We start from the raw sequence: 21,790 nt of genomic DNA on the forward strand, positions 1-21,790 counted from the left end.
GGCATGGGTGTGAGTGACTAGGTCTGAGATTAGGCCATCCGCCTTGTGCTCCCAAGAGGTCACTGTGGTAAAGAGGTCACCAAGAGGTAAAGAATCTGCCGGCAATGAGGAAGACCGGGGTTCGACCCCTGTGTCAGGAAGATACCCTGGAGAAGGGAATGGTAACCCACGCCAGTTTTCTTGCCTGGGAAATTCCATGGACAGAGGAGCCTGGTGGGCTACACTCCTTGGATCACAAAAGTCGGACACGACTGAAGCTACTTCAGCACGCACGCACATAGAGTTATAGTGATCACAGAGTACGTGTCAAGTTCTGGACACATACTGAGCACCCTATAAACACGAGTTACGATTTGTTACATTGTACGGGTCCTTGTCAGTGTTCCCGATACGTTTGGGGTCTCCCTTAACTATTGCAGGCGCTCTTTCCTTTCCCAGCCAGACAGCTTTTGGCAATGCTCGTGACTGGTTGGGTTTGCGCACAGGGAGGAGCCGGGAGAAAAACGTGCGCAGCAGCGAAAGGACTTGCAGTGGCGCCTACCAGCCGCTGGGGGCCGCGGGGCCTCGGAGATCTCCCGCCCCCAGAGGTCAGAGGTCACGGGGCCGCGAAGGAGAAGCTTTGCGTCGCGGCTTCCCAGTCCTAGGCAGATGGCGCCGGCGCAGCGTTGTCCTCTTTGCCGCCAGACTTTCTTCTGCGGTCGCGGGCACGTCTACAGTCGCAAGCACCAGCGGCAGCTGAAGGTGGCTTTGGAGCGGCTCCTGCCGCAGGTACGGACGGGAGGCTGGAGGGGACCATGGACGGCCTGGGGCGGGGCTGCGGGCGCGGCTGTGAAGGCCCGAGGGGTGGGATCTGCGGATCCTGCCGGCGTCCTACTTAGCCTGTGCGCCTTGGCATCCTCTCCGCCGCAGGTGGAGGCCGCCCGCAAGGCCGTCCGCGCCGCTCAGGTGGAGCGTTACGTGCCCGAGCACGAGCGATGGTGCTGGTGCCTGTGCTGCGGCTGTGAGGTGCGGAAACACCTGAGCCACGGAAACCTGACCGTTCTGCACGGGGGGCTGCTGGGGCATCTGGCCAGGTAAGCGCCGGCCGGAACCGCATACAGTATTGTTTATGTTAATCTATAAATGAATGGAGGGAGGCTCTAGGGTGGGTGAGAGGAAGAACGTTTTTGTGATTTGATCAGATTGGATGATCAGTCATCTGGTAGGCATGGCCAACCCGAGGGGTAGCGGCCTTATGGTCCCAGTGGTCCCAGTGCTGGGGTGGCCTTGACTGGACAACTGGCTCAATCAAGGTTTCTTCCCATCACTTCTTGTCAGATTGTCACATTTTTATTGGAAGGGGGAAACTGGAGATCTTGAGGAAACTACTGTTAGTATTCTCTCAGCCTTGCCCGGAGACCCAGGTGTCAGTTTGCATTATTTATCAAATGCCATGTAATATTCTGTAATCTAACATTGAGATTACTTGTCCTCTCCATTCTCAGTCCAGAGCACAAGAAAGCAACCAACAAATTCTGGTGGGAAAACAAGGCTGAGTTCCAGATGAAAGAGAAGTTTTTGATCTCCCCCCAGGACTTTGCACGGTAAGTCATTCCTTCACATGATGAGGTAGCAGAGTGTGGATTCTTTGCATCTGTGTCAGGAGCTTCCTCTACTAATTGGACACTTTAGAAAGGACTTCGTTAGTGTCCATTGTCTTTGTAGCACTCATTATTCTAGGCACCATGTTGAACACAAATGAAATATGACAAAGTCCTTGAAAGGTTTATAATCTAGTTGGTGGGGTGGGATTTACAATGTATTTAGCAAGTAAGAGAGGCTTCCCTGGTAGCTTGGATGGCAAAGCGTCTGCCTACAATGCGGGAGACCCGGGTTTGATCCCTGGGTCGGGAAGATCCCCTGGAGAAGGAAATGGCAACCCACTCCAGTATTCATGCCTGGAAAATCCCATGGACTGAGGAGCCTGGTGGGCTACAGTCCATGGGATCGCAAAGAGTCGGACACGACTGAGCGACTTCTGTCTTCTCTTCTCTAGCAAATAGAGAAGTATATAATAAAAGCTGACCATAGTCAACTATTTAAATATGTGACAGACTACTAAGTTTCTTTAGAAATAAAAGATGCTTTTTATAGAGTGCAAAAATCTGATGCTCAACCAGTACCCACTTTTAATAGTTTTAACTGGCCTTGGAAGGCCCCAACTACCTGGAGTGTAGGAAGCTTGGCAGCACAGAGGGGGTGAGTTGTGACTGCCTCACAAAGAGGACTCATGCAGCCTCACATCACCACTTTGATTGGGACTGTATTGAGATTATGGAGAGTGGAACCCAAGGGGATCCCAAAGCCAGAGTTAAGAAAATACATGGTGTTTATCATTCCTTTCTACTCAGAGTGGAGAATAATGAGGAATTAAGAAGTACTTAAATGCCATCACCTTGTCTTCCCTGTTCAGACCGGGAGGAGATAAGAAACTGAGGCCAGGGACGCCCCTGGTGGTTCAGTGGTTAAGACTGCATTCCAATGCAGGGGGTTCCCATCGATCCCTGGTTGGGAGCTAAGATCTCACATGCTTTGCGGCCAAAACAGAAACAATATTGTAACAAATTAAAGACTTTAAAAAAAGTGGTCCACATCAAAAATTTTTAAAATTAAAAAAAGAAACAGGCCACTTACTTGTCACAGCCTGACCCAGCTCTATAGAATTTTTGGTGGATGAATAAAGGGTAGTTAGCAGAAAGGTTATAATTGAGAATTATATGGATGGACTCTCTGAACTTTTTATTTAAATATAGTTTTGATTTTTAAACTGTATAAATTTCAAGCTCACACAAGACAGGGCCAGGCCAGGCTTGACTGATTTGACCCGTAAAGATACAGATGAGCCACTTTTAGATTCAGGCAGCTTATTATTTACATAGGCAGTGAAAAGAGTAAGCCCAGAGTGCCAGCTTCCCAGGTTGTCCCACACCCCAAAAAGAACCATAGTGATACAAATAGGGCTGGGTGACTGTAGCATGAACTGTGGGATACTGTTGTTGGGGAGCCAAGACTAGACTGCAGCTCCAGGGTTTATATCTGCAGCTCTAATCTGAGAGCAGAAAGCCCCATACACCATCAGAACTGGGAGTTAATGAAAAGCTGTTTCGTAATGGCCTCCTGTGAGCAATGAGACGAATGGGAGATGGCTTCCTAGCAGTTCCTTTCAGACCTCCTGTCCTCTTGTGTTCCGGGAGGATCATGCAGACCTTCTGCCAAGACTTTGACAAGCTGCAGTTCAAGGCTTTGCCTGTAAGGATTGCCAGGGCACCATGGTAGAGCCATTCCCCTATATAAATGTTTTACATATTAAAATTAGGCAAAGACAAATCATCATATAACTTAAATTGATAACAATGACAAAAGAATAAGAATTTAAGTAACATCTTTAAAAAAATTTTTTTTGGCTGCTCTGGGTCTTGGTTGCTGAGTGTGTGCTTTCTCTAGTTGTGGAGTGGGGGTTCTCTTGTTGCAGCTTACAGGCTCCTCAGTGCTGGTTCAGTAGTTGCAGGGCACGAGCTTAGTTGGCTCGCATCACATGGGATCTTCCAGGACCAGGGATCGAACTGGTGTCTCCTGCATTACAAGATGGATTCTTAACCACTGGACCACCAGGGAAGCCCAGAATTCAAGTAACATTTGAAAACAAAAATCTATTTTCCAAGGACTAAAGAACTGCAAAGAAATCTTGAGCTTTGCTTAGTAGTCTTGTTGATAGTAGTACTGATATTATTCAGATACTTTTGTGTGTATTATAGGATAAAAACTACTGCAAATATATTGTGCCAGATATGGGACAATTTGGACATCAGAAAGGGTAATTGATTTTTTTAAGTATGGTAATGGTTTCATAGGCTGTTCCTTTTCCCAGGAAATGCATACTGAAAAATTTAGAATTAAGTCTCATGTTCTTGGGAGAAAGGAAAAGAGAACTGGAGCCAGTATGGCAGAATGTTAACAGTGAATCTGGGTGAGAGGTACATGGGTGTTCATTGTACTACTGAGATTTGGTTTCTGGGAGCCTGACACTATTCAGAATCCAGAGAAAAATGATCTACTGAGGATCTTTTCACAACTGGCAGGGACTGGGATTCTGGGGTGACTTGCCCCTTTCCTTTTTAGATTCAAGAAATCCATGGTGAAAAGTCTGGATTCCTATGAAGAAAAAGAAGATGAAGTGATTAAAGAGGTGAGTTAAAGGAAAGGCCTCTGAAGGACCCAGCCCCACCTTCTGGTACCTGCCTAAGTCACCCCTCTCCCACAGATGGCAGCTCAGATCCGAGAGGTGGAGCAAAGCCGGCAGGAGATGGTTCGGTCTGTCTTAGAGGTTGGTTTCCCTCGGAGGAGCCAGAGCAGTATCCAAATCCACTGATTCCTGGTTCTCCCAGGTCCAGCATTTCAACCTACCAGCTCTTCTGATGAAAAATTCATGGACTCCATCTGCTTGTCTTGAATTCCCTTCCCTGCCCACCAGGGGGCAGGCCTTATCAGTGGAGAAAATGTGGGCATGGCTGGGAGGGAGGGAAGTTGCCAGATGGGGCAGTATCCTCAAATTTGTTTACTTATGGAGGTGGGGAGCATGGCCTAGGCAAATTCTTAAGCATTCTAGACACATTTATTTTTCCTGAATCAAACTCAGCCTCAGACAGTGCCAGACCCAGAAGAGGGCTCTTCAGCACCTGGAAGCCGGAAAGGGACAAACAGGTAAAAGACTGTTAGGAAACCTCTTATTGGACATTCTGATACCTCTTAGAACGTTCTGTAACTGTGATCAGGACATGGAAACAAATCTCATTCTTGCTGTCCTCATGGCTAAAGGACCTTGTCTGCCAGCCTGGCTCCGGTTTGTCTTTTTCAGCCAAGTAGCCTCCACCTCACAGCAGCCCTCATACTTGGACCTGCCTCCAGCCCCAGAGCTTGACTGGATGGAGACAGGACAGCCTCTGACATTCATTGGCCATCAGGTACAATGGGAAAGGGCTAATGCCCCCTCGGTTCCAGGACACCCATCTCCCCTGGCTTTTTTTTTTTTTTACCCCCAGCCACCCCTCCCCTGGCTTTTCTGTGTATTCTGACCATTCCTGTGTTTGCAGGCCTTTCCCTCTTGCTGCCCTGTTCCACAGCATCATGTGCTCATTCCTCAGCCTCCATGGTATCCACACGACCCCCACTGTCACATAGGAGCGCCAACTCCCAAATCATCCCGTGCAGAATCCAGTTCCAGCTCAACACAGGGACACTTACAGATACCCACAGGCACCTAACCCCCACCACTCCTTTCTAGTAACTGTAGACAGATTATCACCTTTTTTTCATCTCTCACATTCCCTCAATGAGTATGCCCACCTCCTTTTTTTCATCTCTCTGATTTGCTCAGTGTGTATGCCTTGTCTCCTGAATTTGGCCTCTATTTCACCTTGGAACAATCTCTACTCCTCCTGCAATCTTGTGCCAAACACGAGAAATAACCTCATCACCTGCTATCTTACATCCTATCCTCCAGCCTCCTGCTATGCTCTTTACTTTTGAACATCTATTTGCTATTTTTTTTTAAACTGGGGGATAATTGCTTTACAATATGTGTTGGTTCCTGCCATACATTGTGAGTCAGCCATAACTATGTCCCCTCCCTTTTAACTTCCCTCCCACTGTCTTAAATGACATGTCTTCCTTTCCTCCTCTACTTACCCATACCTTCCCCTTCAGCTGTCACTTTTTCATGGAAAACTTATAAATGTATGTCATACCATGTAAAAAGCTGTGAATGTAATTTGTGTAATTCATACTTAGTTCTCTTCCCCAGTAATATGTACGCTCTGTGAGGAAGGGGTTTTGTTTACCTACCATGTAGTAGCACTTTATTTTGGGACATCTCCAGCCTGAGCCCTTGAGTCTGGTGGGGACGAGACTGTCCTTCAGTTATTTCCTACGCTCTGTGAGGTTTAACATAAACCCAGTGCAGCATCAGCATTGTGGCAGTGGTTCCATCCACCTCCTATACAATTTCTTCCTCTAGGCTGAGTATCCTTATCATCTCTTGGCTTTCTTATAATTTTCCCATTTTCCACTACAGGATACACCAGGAATTGGTAACATACACTCAGGTAAGGCCCATGGCAATGTTTCTCAAACTGTAAGAGGTTTTTCTTTTTGAGTTGTAGGTCTTTCACTGGTAGGAGGGTACCCGACACATATGTCAAATGCATCTAACTCAGAAAAGTAACAAACATACATTTACCTGTTTACCAGATTTTCTTACTTTCATATTTAAGGTGTTTTAAAGTTAGTAAATGTTGGGACATGGTAATTCTTACATGGGTTTTTGTTCAACCTCTGTATTTCTTAAAATAATACTTAATATTTTTATATTAAAGAGAAACAAGAACTATAATTCTTTTATAGCAAGAATGCATGCAGTTGTGGAGACAAAATAAGGGTATCAACTAAATAGGGTCCTACTGTATAGCACAGGGAACTGTATTTAATATCTGAAATTACTTGCAGTTGAGGGTCAGAGTCTCTGTACCTTACATAATGCCCACCATAGCATTAGACCTGCCACAGCCAGACAGCCTCTTTGTGTTTCAACTAAGGGAAAAAATACTTTGCCTGAAAAACACTGCAAAACTTTAGCTTAATAAACATGTTTTTCAAAAAAAGAAAAGCATCTGATGAAGAACCTGTATCTTCAATATATGAAGACCTCTCAAAACTCAGCAGGCTTCCCAGGTGGCACTACTGGTAAAGAACCTGTGTGCCAGGGCAGGAGATTGAAGAGGGATGGGTTTGATCCCTGGGTTGGGAAGATCCCCTGCAAGGGTCATGGCAGCTCACTCCAGTATTCTTGCCTGGAAAACCCCAGGGACAGAGGAGCCCAGTGGGCTACAGTCCAGAGTCAGACACAACTCAGGCAACTTAAGCATAGCACAAAACTCAATAAAGGCATATAAAAAGTTGGTCATCAAAACAGCTATAACTATGGACTTATCTGGTGCTTCAGTGGTTAAGGGTCTGCACTCAATGCACGGGGTGTGGGTTTGATCCCTGGACAAGGAATGAGGTGACCATGTCACACAGCAAAAAAAAAAAAATGTATGTATGCAGAACTCTTCAGAGAAGGCAATGGCACCCCACTCCAGTACTCTTGCCTGGAAAATCCCATGGATGGAGGAGCCTGGTAGGCTGCAGTCCATGGGGTTTCGATGAGTCAGACACACCTGAGCGACTTCACTTTCACGCATTGGAGAAGGAAATGGCAACCCACTCCAGTGTTCTTGCTTGGAGAATCCCAGGGATGGGGGAGCCTGGTGGGCTGCCGTCTCTGGGGTCGCACAGAGTCAGACACGACTGAAGCAACTGAGCAGCAGAACTCTCATAGACTGCTGATGAGAATGCAAAATGGCGTAACTACTTGGGAAGAGTTTAGCAGTTTCTTTAAAAGTTGAAAAAATCTAAATGTGCCCCAACAAATCTGAACAATTCAAAGGATACTCAACAAGGAAGGAATGACTGATACCTGCAACACACAATCTCAGAATAACTGCTAAAAGGTAGACAAGAGTGCACATTATATTCCATTTATGCAAAATTATAGAAGAGGCAAACTAATCTATAGCAACAGAACACACATCAGTGGTTGCCTGGGCCTGGGAAAGGGGTATAAAGGAGGTGTGCTAAAAAATAATTTAAAGGGGCACAAGGATACCCGGTGTGATTTTACCCCAAACATTTCAAATTCTACACTTTAAATGTGTGGTTTGTTTATGTCATGCCTCCAATAAGCTTGCTGCTGCTGCTCAGTTGCTTCAGTCATGTCTGACTCTGTGCGACCCCAGAGATGGCAGCCCACCAGGCTCCCCCGTCCCTGGGATTCTCCAGGCAAGAACACGAGTGGGTTGCCATTTCCTTCTCCAATAAGCTGAAGCCCCTCTAATTCCCATGGTCCATAACTCAAGTGTTTTCATTTCTGCTTAAAGGGTCTTCCTTTTCCAGGTGCCACACCTCCCTGGATGGTCCAAGATGAGGACTGTAGCTCTGGGAACCAACAAATAGGACCCTCCTATGAAGAGTTTCTTAAAGAAAGTAAGTTAATACAGGAATGGTGATGGAGGCTTCCTACTCTGTAAGTCTTCCTACTCAAATAAAACTGCTCATTGTAGAGGAAAAACAGAAACTGAAGAAACTCCCACCAGACAGAGTTGGGGCCAACTTTGACCACAGCTCCAGCACCAGTGCCGGCTGGCTGCCCTCTTTTGGCCGGGTCTGGAATAATGGACGCCGCTGGCAATCCAGGTACCAGCCCAGTGTCAGGACCTCAACCTGCTCCCCCCATGTGGAGATTTCACTCTTTGTGCTGCTAACCTTTCATTTCTTTTCAGGCATCAATTCAAAACTGAAGCTGCAGCAAGAAACAAACAGCAGTCACATAAAGGAAAAACGCTAATGGCTTCCTGATGTATTTCCAACCACCATAAAGTTCAAAGCCAAGGCAACAAATCTGTCATATGCTATTATCCTATAACTACCTTTCTTAGGAACCAGACAAACCCACTTATTTGATGTAATAAAGTTTTATTTTTCAAAATGTACAGCTGGTGAGACCTGTTTAAAAAAAGAAAAAAAAAAAAAATCAAATCAGAATGACAGACCCTTGTGAAGGGGATGTGTACTTCGTATAGGAGCCCCAGGTTCACGAATCTTCACCAGCTCACCTGTTCATGCATCTTCACCAGCAGCTGGGGCATCTCCACCCTTGGTGTTTCTGGTGTAAATCACTTGAGCTCTGTGCTTTGAAACCAATTTAATAAGTCCTAGGAAGAAAGGACAAAATTTTCACACAAAAGTACTATAAAAACTCAACAAACTAAAAATGCTCAATTTAAGCATGACTTTAGGAGACATGCCTACATTTCTTGCTGATAATCTAATCGGACTCACCCCTTAAAAAGAAGGGACTCATTACCTGCTCTTGGGATGGCTACCCTCACAACACTTTACTGTAATCTGAAAATCACTGTTTCCACTGTTAGGCACTACCAATAGTCTAGATTACATGCTAGAATTGTATTGCTAACTTCTAACCTACTGCATTTAAAATGGCTAACACGGTCAGCCCAAACTAAGGTGCAAAAAGCATACAAGCCAGTACAACACACTCTCCTCTCACCTTTACTAAGGAGTTCCTGAAGGGCTGCTCTGGCCAGGGAACCACGAATCTTCAGTCTCTCAGAGACGACAGCTGGAGTTATAAGCTTATAGTTGGGAACTTCTTTACAGAGTTTGTCATATGTTGCTTTGTCAAACAAGACTAGATTATTGAGTTTGTCCCGAACTTTGCCTTTGGACCACTTCTGCTCACCAAAAAAAGTAAAAAAAAAAAAAAAAAATCAGTGCTCTCCAAAGAACCAGTATTTCCCTTCTCCGGAACAACCTGACTCAAAGAACTGTTACACGGTTGCACAGCTATACAAGAGTGGGTCTGTCCCTTGGCTGCAGAAACCTATAAAATTCAGAATCTGCAAACACTCAGCAAATTAAGGTTGAAATAACTATAGAGCCAAGTTCAAAGTAAAAGAGACTTTGGTTACTGCTGAAGGCGTTGGAGACACTACGTTGGTGGGAAAATAAACTATCTTTGAGGCTTTCGGATATTGGCTGAGCCCCACTAGCCCAATTAAAGTAGCTCAGTATACACTTTGTCATTTCCGAGTAGCATATACACCCCCGTTCTTTATGAGAGTCAAAACCAAAACGGTGATGTGAGTATAAATTCTTATTAACCTGACTCTAAACCCCACAACCTTACAAGCCATTTGCTACAGTATACGGAAATGAGACTAGACGTCCCCAATATCCCTCACCGTTTGAGGAGCTTTACTCCTACCTTCTTTTTGGCCTTGCCCCCAGATTTGTTCACTGGATCTTTGTCTTTCTTGGCCGACTTTCCGGCATCTTTCTTCTTCTTGTCGTCCTTGGGCGGCTGTAGGAGAAAAACCGGAATGCGGCCAGGTCACAGGCAGCCCTCCACGCTCCCGCTACTCCTTCGCCCCCCACCCTGCCTAGACTCCACTACCGGAGCACATGGGGCAAGCTACAGCCCTCCCATCTTCACACGTGGCCCGACAGTTATGTAAGCCCTCCTCCGATGCTGCCCCAAACGCGCGCCGGCACCGCCCGCTCCCAGAACCACGCCAGCTTCCCCTACCCCAAGCTCACCATAGCGAAGCCCGGAGAGCAGCTGCAGCCACTGCAGCCTCGCTAAGATGTCGGACAAAAAGGAAATGCGCCCTGCGAGCAAGCCCAGAAACCTCCGGCCGCAGCGATTGCTTCCGGGACAAGGGGCGGAGCCACGCACAGGAAGTTCGGAGAAGCAGGTCGGGCTCAGACCGGAACTGGCTGCCGGAAGTAGGGTCAGCCTCCAGAACGTCACACTCTCGGCGTTATCCCTGGCTTTTCGATTTTGCAGCCAGTTGAGAGGTTATATTTTATACTTTCCTGGCGCTAAGATCCGGTAAAAAGGAAAGGAGAACAATTTTATAGGTCCCGGAAGCTAAAGTCCCTGTGTTAGTGACACCCAGGCGTGCTCCAAGTGCTCAAGCGCCTCAGCGGGCCCCGCGGGCCTGGGAAGGGAAGCGAGGCCTGGAGCGCCGAGGGCGGGCCCCGTGCTGCGCGTCCGGGGCGGGGCCGGGAGGAAGAGGCGTATCCTAGTCCGGCAGCCTCGGCGGCAGCTATGGCGATTTTCAGTGTTTATGTGGTGAACAAAGCTGGCGGCCTTATTTACCAGTTGGACAGCTACGCCCCACGGGCCGAGGCTGAGAAAACTTTCAGTTACCCGTTGGATCTGCTACTTAAGCTGCACGACGAGCGTGTGCTGGTTGCTTTCGGCCAGCGAGACGGCATCCGGGGTGGGTTAGGCTCGATCCCGGGGCGCGGGGGGGTGGGGGTGGGGAGGCCGGGCCAGGTGCTGCCTTGGTGGGCCGCTATCTCTGGGCGAGGGAGCGGATGAAGTTGGGGCCCGGGTAATTTGTACCGTTGGCGGGATCCGCAGTCAGGCTTGGTTGACGGTTAGCTTCGCCATTGCAGTGGGCCACGCAGTGCTGGCTATCAATGGTGTGGACGTGAATGGCAAGTATACGGCCGATGGGAAAGAGGTGCTGGAGTACCTGGGCAACCCTGCTAACTACCCGGTGTCCATTCGATTCGGCCGCCCTCGCCTCACCTCCAATGAGAAGCTCATGCTGGCCTCGATGTTCCACTCGTAAGTCCCACAACTCTTCCTAGATTCTGTCCGTCTACTCTTGGCTCATAGGCTGACTGGGTTAGTGTAATTCTGCGCTCAGAGACTTGCTGACTGGCGGTGCTTACCTTTCTCTAAAAAAGTAACACAGTCCCTCAGCTGTGTCCCACGCTTTGTGACCCGCCCCCCCACCCGCCATGGACTGTAGCCCACCAGACTCCTCTGTCCATGGAGTTCTCTAGACAAGAATACTGGAATGGGTAGCTATTCTCTTCTCCAGGGGATCTTCCCTACCCAGGGATGGAACCTGGGTCTCCTGCATTGCAGAGGGATTCTTTACCATTTATTTGAGCCACCAGAAACGCCCCATCTACATAAATCCATTCCATAATTGTGGGAGATTTTATTCCTTGGCTAAACCTTTGCTTGTTTTTCTGATTGAGCTTGAGTAATAGAAGAAAATTCATATTTATGACTGGGGTCAGAGCAGTCCTTATCAATTGGCCAGGTGAGTGGAGTCCATCTAGTCATACCAGGAGTGACCTGAACATAACTATAATTTTTTTTAAAGTAAATTTTCTCAGGGCCCGCCAGTTAGAGCATTTGAGGGGAGAAATCCACTAAGGTAACCCAGAACTACTAGCCATAGGTAATTGGTCACAAACCCAACAGTTGGGTTGATTTCTGAAACTAGCATAGGATCATGCCCACGATAGAAAAACATTTGATTTGTATGCCAAGGTTCATGAAGTCAAGAAAATATAAATGATCGTACAAGTCGTGTCAAGGATTTGGGGCAAGTTGTCCACCTCCAGTGTCTTCTGTTCTTGGTGTGAGTGTAGGGTCCCATCAGCCTTCTCTGCCTCCTCCTAAATCATCAGTTCTGTGTCATGAAAAGAATTGATCCAGTATGACTAGGCTTTAGGTAATGCTGGCAGTGGTGTGATTTTGTTTGCCTAAGTCACCTTCTCTTTCCTGAGTTTTAATGTGTTCATCTTTAAAGTAAGGTGATTAAATGATCTTCAAGATCCTTTTCTGCTGTCAGTTGTATTATAAGATGGGTTGGATATGCATAGTCAGCTGGTGGGTAAACATGGCACGTAATCCGAGTGTTAATTTTACCCAAAGTTTTCAATGTATTATGTTTTGTAGCAAAGTATGAATGTAAAATACATGCAGAATTCAAATGGATTCTTAGGAAATTTTGATACTGCTGTTTCTATTTCAAGTTGTAATTTAAGTGTTCAGAAGATAAGGGTCACCTCGGTGGAAAAGTTTGAAAAGCACTCCTCCCGTATAGCGATGAGGTACATTCCCAACTTTGCCTTTCTTGCAAATAGGCTGTTCGCAATCGGCTCCCAGCTGTCTCCTGAACAGGGCAGCTCAGGCATTGAGATGCTGGAGACAGATACATTCAAACTGCACTGCTTCCAGACACTGACAGGTACGCGCTTCCAAACAGGTCAGAGACATGCGATGGGTCTGGTTGGAGGAAGGCATTGACCAAAGTTGGCTCTGGTAAGCAAGGGGGTGGTGGTTAGCCTTTTCTGGGACAAGTGCACAGTTATTTGTTTTGTGAATCTAAAGCCAATATTTAATCTTGACGGCAGTTTTGTCCATGCTCAGCCCTCGTTATCCTGTGCGCAGATAAACTCACCTTAGTGTTCTCTCAAGTTGCACACATTTTGGAAGGTGTAAGTGTTGTTCCAAAATGAAACTGGAATGCCAGTTGAAATGGCCTTTGGATCCTGAGTGGCATGTCCTCACTTCGTGAAGGCAGAGCACTGAAAACTGCCTGAGTTTGTTCCCTGCCTGGCGCTTTCTGCTGAGGGGCACCCAGGCCAGAAGTAAGCGACAGAGCTAGAACCCAAAGCCTAGTCACTCAATCAGCTGGGTGGTGCTATAAAGTCATTTCACTTCTCTGCTCTCACCTGTAGATTCAAAGGCTTGCTTTTCATGTTTTATGGGGCAATAAGGATAAAATAAAAATGAGCATATAAAGTGCTGTACAAACAGGACAATATTATTTGCTGATTCTCTACCCTTTGGTAATCATTCATGGTCCCTCTCCAGGGATAAAGTTTGTGGTGCTGGCGGATCCTAGACAGGCTGGGATAGATTCTCTTCTCCGAAAAATTTATGAGATTTATTCAGATTTTGCCCTGAAGAATCCATTTTACTCCCTGGAAATGCCCATCAGGTAAGCCGTCCCAGTCTGTAGATTCTGGTCAAAGCCTCCTTGTTTCCTTTCCCTGTATTTTCTTCCCCAGTGTCATTTTGAAGTGTAATAGAATTATTTTTAAATAAAACAAAAGTAACTAGCCTTTCACTTACTTATTCTTTGAGAAAGCAAGGACTGTCCTTGAGGTTCATGGCCTTCAAGCAGAGTTTCCACTGGCTGTGCCTCTGTACCCACGGCGGGGAGAGAGCCAGGCCTAACACTTGTCCTTACTTGTGCCTCCTGGGCCTGGCGTAGGTGTGAACTGTTTGACCAGAACCTGAAGTTAGCCCTGGAGGTGGCAGAGAAGGCTGGAACCTTTGGACCTGGGTCTTAGGCTGAACCTGCAGTGGACCCCACCAAATTCTTAAGAGATCCTACAGCAGGAATCCTGCGGTTTCCACTTTGATGGAGATCCTGGCAGCATTGTTATTGCACTTGAAAATGGGAGGATGCTGAGCCTGATGACATGTTCTGATCCCGAGCCTTAATACCATTCTCTCTTTCCTCCTATATCTATCATGGTCCTACTTCCCAACTCTATACAAATTATTTATAGGAGGTAGGCCCATAAATGTTGTAATAAACATTCCTTTGAGCTCAGTGTTTGCTATCCTAATTGCTGGTTTGGGGGAGAAAGCCTCAGAAGGGGAAACAGGAATGATAAGGGAATTCAAGGAAGCTGAGATACTGTGTTCCAGTAGAAAACAAAACAAATATATATTAAGTGAATGAATGAACATGGGACTTTGAAGCAGGAGTCTTGGATTGCCACTGACTTCCTGGGTGGTGTAGTGATGATAATGAAAACGATGGAACATTTATCAAGGGCTCACAGCCAGGTTTTACTGCTTTATTTCACTTCATCCTCTCCCTTAGCTCAGGATGTTCATCCTGTTTGTGTTACAGATGAGATTTAGCAAAGTACAAACTCTCTGCTTCGAAGTCTCAAAGCTAGTTACCAGCAGACCTTGAACCTAGACTTTCTGACTATACTGTTGCCTCCCTGCAGCAAGTTATTTAAACTGCCTGACACCCAGTAGCGTCATCTCCCAAACGTTCATTGAATTCTGCAGTATGAAGTTGAAGGCAGAAGAGGCAGGAGCTTAAAGGAGTCCATTTACCCTTCAGCTTTCCTATTCCAGGGGAATGAAGTCTCTCTTGGGGTAGAGAATGCAGGTATTAAGGGAGTATTTCCCAAAGGAAAGCTATCTCTGGCTTGTATTACACCTTTTGAAAGAATGATTCACTGACAAGGTTAGTATCAAATCTAGTTTTAATTCTCTATAACAAATCTTTCTACCCTCCCACCTGTTGTACCCTTTGTATTGGTGAGAGTGACCCTTTGGCCCTGGAGTCCAAGGTATTGGCAGGAGCAGTTGCCCCCCTGCTGAGGCCTTCTGGCAGAAGTCTTGGGCCATGGCTGCCCAGCCGCGGCAGGCAGGAGATGCCTCACCTCAGGTGAGGATGGGGTGAGATGGAGACAGGATGGGGTGAGATGGAGACAGGATGGGGTTCAGGAGAGGGAGAAGGGTATAGGAGACACTCTTAAGTGCAGGGGCTTCCTATTTGAAGGCAGGAAATAGGAGCTAATAGAGTCCAAGAACAAAGGTCCTTTTAAATAGAGATGAGATGAGCTGGGACCTCATTAACTACTGATAACTTCCTAGTGCCACGTAGATAAGGGAAAAGGAGCAGAAAGGGGAAGTCAAAGGTGTTAGTCAAGACGGCCCCCTCCCTCCTTTCCCTCCCTACCCCCACGGAGGGGAAAGGCCACAAGTAGGACAGGATGCTCCGAGCCTGCGCTGTCTTCACTCAGCCTTCTTGGGCACTCGGCCCATCTTGGTGCGGATGTTTCGTAGAAGGAAGAAGGCACCTGTGCTGGCCGCACAGATCACCTCAGCCACCCAGAAGGCTGTGCTCCAACTGTAATGTTTGGCAATGGTGCTGAAGGGCAACCCAGCCAGAAAGCCTCCCACTGTCATGGAGGAGGAGAAGAGCCTGTGTCACTGTGAGGCTGGAGCCAGAGGGGCTTAATCCAGCCCCTCGCTGGCCTGAGTGCAAGGCATCAGTGGGGGTATCACTTACCATTGGCCATGAGTCCCACAATGGCATGGGAGGTGCCACACAAGTTGGGAGGGGCGCACTCATTGGCTATAACTCCAAACAAGGCAATGGGACCATAAGAGGAAAAACCAAACACAGCTCCCAACACCAGGATCCAGAGCTGTAAAGGCAGTGCAGGGTGGCAATTAGAGTTTGAGAAAGACTGCCACCTACCTGCCCCTGCCACAGGAGAGAGTGCTTGGCCCTGGGAACAAACAGTTGTAAGGAGAGAGTGGCTCCTGCATACAGACCACTTCCCAGTACATGTGACTACAGGACTGGAGGAGCAGGGGCCACACTGAACCGACCTAGGGGCCTGTGTGGGTAGGTGAGGGAGGTACGGAAGCCATCCCTCTTGAGTTAGATGCTGTCCCCTCTCAAGATTTGTGCAAGCCAGATTGGCTAGGGACGAGGCAGAGCGCGGTAGGATAAAGGTGAGACACACCAAGAGAAACCAGAGATAAAGATGGAGCACCTCATTCTCTGTAAAGCCTGTGATCTCAGCAAGAGGGTGAAGAGCCGGAGTCCAGAAAGCAGTATCCTAGAGGAGCACAGAGTGGAGAAGAAACCAGGCCCAGAGTCAAGGAGGGGCACCAGAGCATAGAAGAGGGGAACTGAGGAACGAACCGCTGAAAAGGACAGTCCGAGAAAGGCCAGGGAGAGGGAGACAGAGTCAGTGGCCCTTGCTTTCTCATCCTTGTCCCTGCTGTGAGCCAGGCCCTCTTTACCTTGGGGGAGTCACTGGTCACAGTGGCCCGGAAGAGGTACATGGACGCCGTCATGCCAGCCATCATGAACAGGAGCAGGCCATGGCGGGGATTCCCGTAGATGGACAGCCCTGCCTGTGGGCACAGTCCTGGCAATGTCAGGCCCCAGGAGCAGCAGAGAACCCCCACCCCTGGACTCTGACACAGCAGGCCTGTGCTGGCTGGTCTTTGGCAATCCCACTGCAGTTCTTGGCCCAGGGCAGCTCTGGGAGGCCCTGAGACCTGCTTATTATGTTCTGAGGCCAAACTCCACAACATCCCTTCCTCCACCTGGGGCAGGCTCGAGGACATGGGCTGGCAGGCTGCACCCAGTTTTCCTGGGGCTGTGGAGAAGCTAGGCAGAGAGAAATGCTAGCTCTCCTTGACATCATTTAACTTCATCTCCACATTCTTAATGAAGAAAAATATCCTGGAAACATTCCCACTTCAGCCAGCCTAAACCAGCACATGCCAAGCTGCATGTGCCCCAGGGCTCCCACTTCTGGTGTCCCAGTCATGCTGGGAAGATTTAAAGGGACCCTCCTCCTTCCTGTCCCTTCTGCCCACTCACCTTGGCCATGGCCCGGTCTGACAGGTAGCCAGCTGCGATGCTGCCTACAAGGCCCCCAACCTCCAGGGCACTCATGTAGGAGCTACCTGCAGTGAGGAGTTGCAGTGGGAAGAGGGAAAGGGAGGGTGGAAGGGCGTTACACCTTGGGGTTGTTCCAGACTGGCTTAAACCCAGAGATGCACAGGGTCCCCAAGAGTGACTGACTATGGCTGCCTGAGTAGTATCTGGCCTCAGGAAAGAGGAGGGGGGATAAAGGGAACTGGGCCTGAATTTCCCATCCCCTGCGTTGGCTCCTGCTCCCTAGGCCTGCCCCATCCCAACACTCATCTCACCCACAAGGGCAGACTGTCCTCTCTCCTGGATGAGGAAGAACTGGCCCCAGTCAGTACAGCACGTCTTTACTCCAAACACCACAAGGTAGCCGGTGGACAGCACCCACAGGTAAGGGGTCAGCAGCAGCTCCTGTAAGGTACTCTCCTCCTTCGAGGATCCTGGGGGTGGGAGGAGGCCAGGCCTCAAACTCTGCTCCAGCTGCCCTGCCCACCTCAAGCCCCCACCACTCATTAACTAGCCACAGGGACAGAGTCCATCCACAAATACAAGGATCAGCACAAAGGTACCCCTTCACCTACCGTTCTGCCCTCTCCCCTCCACTGCAAGTCTTAACCAGTGAACGATAATGTGAGAACCAGTGAGGATGGAGGAGGTACCCAAGACACAAGCTTAGGATGCTGTCCACACAAGGAACTGGCTTTGTTATAAGGAAGGACCAGGCTATAACGTGAGTCATAGCATTTGTTGGCTCTGCCACTTGGCTGGTACTACTGTCTCAGGATAGAGTTTTACTTACGCCCCACCCACTCCATCAGCATCCCTCCCCTGACATCCATTGGCTAGCACAGGGCCAAGCATACAGCTATCTTCAGTGAAAGTCTGCCAGGTGAATGATAAAGGAAGGTTCCCAGAGGTTGGCTTCAGTGGGTACTCACCCTTCTTGCCCTTGGAGGGAGTGGGGTCCAGGTTTTGGAGTCCAACATCAGCAGGTTCATTGCGGATGAGCAGGAGACAGAGGAAGGAGACGGCTACACACAGTGCCCCAGACAGGGCCAGCGTGGCGCGCCAGCTGTAACTCTGGGCGAGGATGGTTGCCAGGATGGGGCCCAGCCCTCCAGCCAGGTTCATGCTGGTTGATAGGATGGCCCACCAAGTGCCAAACTGAGATGGTTCAAACCACTGTGGGGCAGAGAGGAACAGAGTAGGTGCCCAGACTCCAGTCCATACGGAAGGTGGGGTCAGGTGGGACAGACCCAGGAGCTCACATTACAGGAAGGAGGCAGAGGGCGCTTCTACTTGGCAAGGCCAATTCCCTCATCTGCCACCTGATCCCACCACATTCAGCCTCCTAAAATATCTTGACAAGCAACAGGAGCTGGGCTGAAACTCCTGAGGAACCTGCTCTGGGGTGGAGGTGCTGGCGCGCCCATGTAGTCTTTAGGTGTCCTCTCTGCCAACCTGAACCGGCTCCTCGGAAGCACTCACCTTCCGTAGGACCTTGCCACATGGGGGCCAGCCCAGCCCCTGTGCCAGGCCATTGAGGAACCAGAGAGCAGCAAAGACAGGCACTGCGGAGCTCCAGGAAAAGACTATGTTAACCAGGCCAACCAGGAGGAGCCCAGAAGAGAAGAGCCAGCGAGCACTCATCTGGTCAGACAGCACCCCGCTCACAAACTTGCTGATGGCGTAGGCAGCGGACTGGCTGCTGGTGATGAGCCCTGCAGAAGAGGAGAGCAGGGAGCAGGACAGCTGGGGGGTTAGGGATGGGGCAAAGGCACAGGAGGGTGGAGGAAGTCATGGGGTCAGGTGTGCAGAGGTGCCTGGCAGGGTGAGACAGGTTCCTTCCAAGAGGAAGGATTCCTGACATTCATTCATGGTGTCAGGCTGTTCCTTCTATCTCTCCATTAGCATTAGCCCCAGGCTGACCCATGACTTTTCAGCCTCTTGGAGAGTTCTAGCAGCAGCTGTCAGGGGGCAGGACAGCCCTCCTCCCTGTGATTCTCAAATACTTGATTTCCCCCTTAGGGCCTCTGGCAGTTCTCTTGCCCCATCTCTGAACATGGGGCAAAGGCTTAGAATTGGAGTCAAGGACCTTATTCCTCCTGAAGGGATAGTCTGCTAGACCACATGGAGTCATTGTGCCAAATCCCCGGTTCCCAGTGCTCACAATGTCAGCAGCCAGCACTTACCCTGTGGTCTAAGCCTGCACCCACAGAGATGCAGAAACTGCTCCGAGTCCCCCTAACACACAGTGTCTCTGGGACACCTGTTGGTCACAGGCACACATGCACACACACATCAGAAACGCAGCCGTCAGACATGCATAGACCATACCCACAGTCCTTTACCTGTGCCCACTGACATGGATCTCAGAGCTTCCTCATCCTGCACATGCACTGTCCCTTGGGCTCAGCTGTGCAGACGATCCACACACATTCCGCGCCTATACCCACCACACTGCACAGACACCTAGCTTGTCCTACTGGTCCTGTGTTCCTGGGCCTGGGACTCACCCAAGTCATCTTTGTCCAGAGGGATCTCCTCCACCAACGACGGCATGACAAAGGAGAAGGTCTTGCGGTTGAAGTAGTACAGGCTGTAGCCTCCAAACATGGCCGAGAAGATCACGGTTCGGTAATACCCGTAGCCTCGGGCTGCCATGGTGGCAAGGAGCAGGCCCTACTGGCTGGGACACAAAGTCTCTGACCACGTCTGGGGCTGGCGGGCTCTCAGTGCCAGGTCTGCTGAGTTAGGCTTTTTCTGCTCCCTCCTCCACCCAGCCTCCCAGGCTCCCTTTATAGCCTCCTTCTGGACAATCATTAAGCCTGGGGCGGCTCCTAGGGAACCCGGTGTCCTGAGGGAGACAAGAAAATAGGAGATTACTGACGCCCAGGCTGTGGGGGCTGGAGGGGGTTCGGGAGCGAAGGCAGTGTCCCTGACCTGGGCCAGCACCCGGTGTCCCCAGGATTTCTTTCACGGCGCTTCCGCCTCCGCGAGCCTATGAGACCAGCGGTGATTAAAGACTTATCTTAATTACTTTTGTCTCCTTGCGCCCAGGGGAGGCAGGGGTGGAATGATCCTGCCGGCTTCCTCAGCCACTTACCTCATTCATTTAGGGAAAGTTTATTGAGGGATTACTGGTTGCGAGGCACTGCACTAGGTGCTGGGTTAGTTTCTACACATACACATTCAATCAGACACGAACTCCAAACAACCTCTCTTCCAAGTCTTCCAGGGTTGAGTTCAAGCCCTGTAACTCCCGATGCTTCTTGGCACACGGTGGGGTGTAACTGTTTATTGATAGTTGCAGACCTGTAACCAAGGGGAGGCAGGAGAAACTCCCCAGCTCAAGACACAGTGTCACATCGAAAGCCCCGCTAGGGGCTGAGGTCTGATCGCCTTTACCCTTGACGTCAGTATGGGCTCCGGTCTGGCAGGCTGGGGCTTCAGGGACCGTGACCTGACAGCCCGTGGGCGGGAAGGTGCAGCGGAGGACTCCCGGCATAGTCCCCAAGCGCCCCGCTTCCCAGGGCCCCGGCAATACGTCCCTGGCTTTTCAGCTCGGTGGGGAAAGCAACTGGAGCAGAAGGCGTGGGCGCAAGCGGAGCAGTTGGCCGCTCGGAGGTCCCAGAGGCCCCTCGCTTCGGCGGCCGAGTGGCTCGGCCTGACGGGGTGGACCCGAGTGGTAAGAAGGGGAAGGAGGGAGCGAGGCCGCGTGCTCTCGGCACCTGCCCAGCCCCGTGTCCTCAAGATACCCAGGACACCCGACTCCGGCTGGGAATGGACGAGGGCTGGAGTGGTGCGGAGACCCCAGGACTCGTGTAACACAAAGGAGCCGGCGCCGACTGGTCCCAGATAGTGCTTTGGCGGCCCCTCGACCCAGCGAGTGCCCTCACCCCTGAACCGGCAGCCGCAGAAACAGCTCCGTGTGGGGTAGAAAGTTGGGCCTCCGACAAAAGAGCCCCAACACCTGAGACTCGCGCTCCAGTCCCGCCCTCAGGAGACGCCCCTCCCCCGCACACCGCCCCCTACCTGAACAGAGGTGGGAGCCGGAGTAGCAAGGGGCGGGGCCGGCCGGGCCTGTCGCGCGCATGCGCCCGCGCCCTGAATGGGGCGGGGCCTCCGCCTGCGACTTGCAGTCCTGAGAGTCAATCCTGCTCTAATGGTTTAGGTTTAATCTTGCGGGTCACCCGGTCCTCGGACTAGGACAGCGCCGCTTAGGGGCTGGAGTCATATGTTCCCTTCTTAACAGATTGGCTTCGAGAAACCATTTTTCAGTAAGTGCCTCCGGCTACCAGTCACTGTTCTCACAGTCTGGGAAATGTCTTGTGTTTTCTGTAAGAAATTAGTGCAGGCCTCAGTAAGCACAATTTGAACATTTATCTTGTGGTCAGACTGTTGGGGACATAGTTAAAATAGCTGGAGTGTTTAAAGTGTGGACCCTGAGTAAAGCTTAAATTCGAATTCCGGACCCACTACTTGGATCAGCGTGACCCTGGGTAATTAATAATCTCTATGAGCCCCAGTTTATTACCAACCTCATAGGGTGATTGTGAGGGTTGAACAGATTTAGAGCTCCGAAAATTTAGATAACTGCTTTCACCGAGTATATAAAAGAATTGCTGAAATTATTTTAAGTGCTTCAAAGTTGAGAGTAAAGCTGTGTTTTGTTTTGTTTTTTAATCAATTATCTATTTTTTGGCTGCTCTGGGTCTTCAGTTGCTGTGTGGGCTTTCTCTAGTTGTGGTGAGCTGGGTCTACTCTCTCATTTTTGGTGTGCCTGCTTCTCATTGCGGTGGTTTTGCTTGTTGCTAAGCATGGGC

General features: G+C 49.6%; 4 protein-coding genes across 12 annotated transcripts; 2 read left to right on the forward strand and 2 right to left on the reverse strand.

Moving 5' to 3' along the window:
* The first annotated feature begins 570 nt into the window (after positions 1–570).
* Positions 571–8,624, forward strand: CENATAC (centrosomal AT-AC splicing factor). Its single transcript, XM_061440531.1, has 11 exons — positions 571–768; positions 910–1,073; positions 1,485–1,583; positions 4,159–4,225; positions 4,301–4,363; positions 4,676–4,740; positions 4,895–5,000; positions 6,110–6,140; positions 8,029–8,118; positions 8,196–8,328; positions 8,415–8,624. Exons 1-11 carry the CDS (start codon positions 649–651, stop codon positions 8,488–8,490), a joined length of 1,014 nt encoding a protein of 337 aa, XP_061296515.1. The 5' UTR covers positions 571–648; the 3' UTR covers positions 8,491–8,624.
* On the reverse strand, positions 8,453–10,343 carry RPS25 (ribosomal protein S25). Its single transcript, XM_061440534.1, has 5 exons — positions 10,252–10,343; positions 9,920–10,015; positions 9,203–9,386; positions 8,748–8,846; positions 8,453–8,637 (listed from the first exon to the last, which is right to left on the reverse strand). Exons 1-4 carry the CDS (start codon positions 10,252–10,254, stop codon positions 8,752–8,754), a joined length of 378 nt encoding a protein of 125 aa, XP_061296518.1. The 5' UTR covers positions 10,255–10,343; the 3' UTR covers positions 8,453–8,637; positions 8,748–8,751.
* A 396-nt stretch (positions 10,344–10,739) lies between these two features.
* TRAPPC4 (trafficking protein particle complex subunit 4) lies at positions 10,740–14,093 on the forward strand. 2 transcript variants are annotated; one of them, XM_061440532.1, is made up of 5 exons: positions 10,740–10,940; positions 11,119–11,293; positions 12,613–12,716; positions 13,346–13,472; positions 13,749–14,093. In XM_061440532.1, the coding sequence occupies exons 1-5, from the start codon at positions 10,766–10,768 to the stop codon at positions 13,825–13,827; spliced, it is 660 nt and encodes a 219-aa protein (XP_061296516.1). In that variant the 5' UTR covers positions 10,740–10,765; the 3' UTR covers positions 13,828–14,093. The 2 variants fall into 2 exon arrangements, with proteins under 2 accessions (XP_061296516.1, XP_061296517.1); XM_061440533.1 differs by lacking the exons at positions 10,740–10,940; positions 12,613–12,716 and having other exon boundaries at positions 11,158–11,293.
* A 655-nt stretch (positions 14,094–14,748) lies between these two features.
* SLC37A4 (solute carrier family 37 member 4) lies at positions 14,749–21,083 on the reverse strand. 8 transcript variants are annotated; one of them, XM_061440524.1, is made up of 11 exons: positions 21,000–21,081; positions 20,071–20,279; positions 19,481–19,965; positions 18,453–18,685; positions 17,903–18,146; positions 17,246–17,404; positions 16,914–16,999; positions 16,325–16,438; positions 16,072–16,137; positions 15,579–15,717; positions 14,749–15,468 (listed from the first exon to the last, which is right to left on the reverse strand). In XM_061440524.1, exons 3-11 carry the CDS (start codon positions 19,626–19,628, stop codon positions 15,302–15,304), a joined length of 1,356 nt encoding a protein of 451 aa, XP_061296508.1. In that variant the 5' UTR covers positions 19,629–19,965; positions 20,071–20,279; positions 21,000–21,081; the 3' UTR covers positions 14,749–15,301. The 8 variants fall into 8 exon arrangements, with proteins under 8 accessions (XP_061296508.1, XP_061296510.1, XP_061296507.1 ...); XM_061440526.1 differs by lacking the exon at positions 21,000–21,081 and having other exon boundaries at positions 19,481–19,821; positions 19,908–19,965; positions 20,071–20,977; XM_061440523.1 differs by lacking the exon at positions 20,071–20,279 and having other exon boundaries at positions 19,481–19,821; positions 21,000–21,083.
* Positions 21,084–21,790: the final 707 nt, after the last annotated feature.

The sequence above is a fragment of the Bos javanicus genome, chromosome 15 (assembly GCF_032452875.1).
Source record: "Bos javanicus breed banteng chromosome 15, ARS-OSU_banteng_1.0, whole genome shotgun sequence".
In the NCBI taxonomy this organism is placed as follows: domain Eukaryota; kingdom Metazoa; phylum Chordata; class Mammalia; order Artiodactyla; family Bovidae; genus Bos; species Bos javanicus.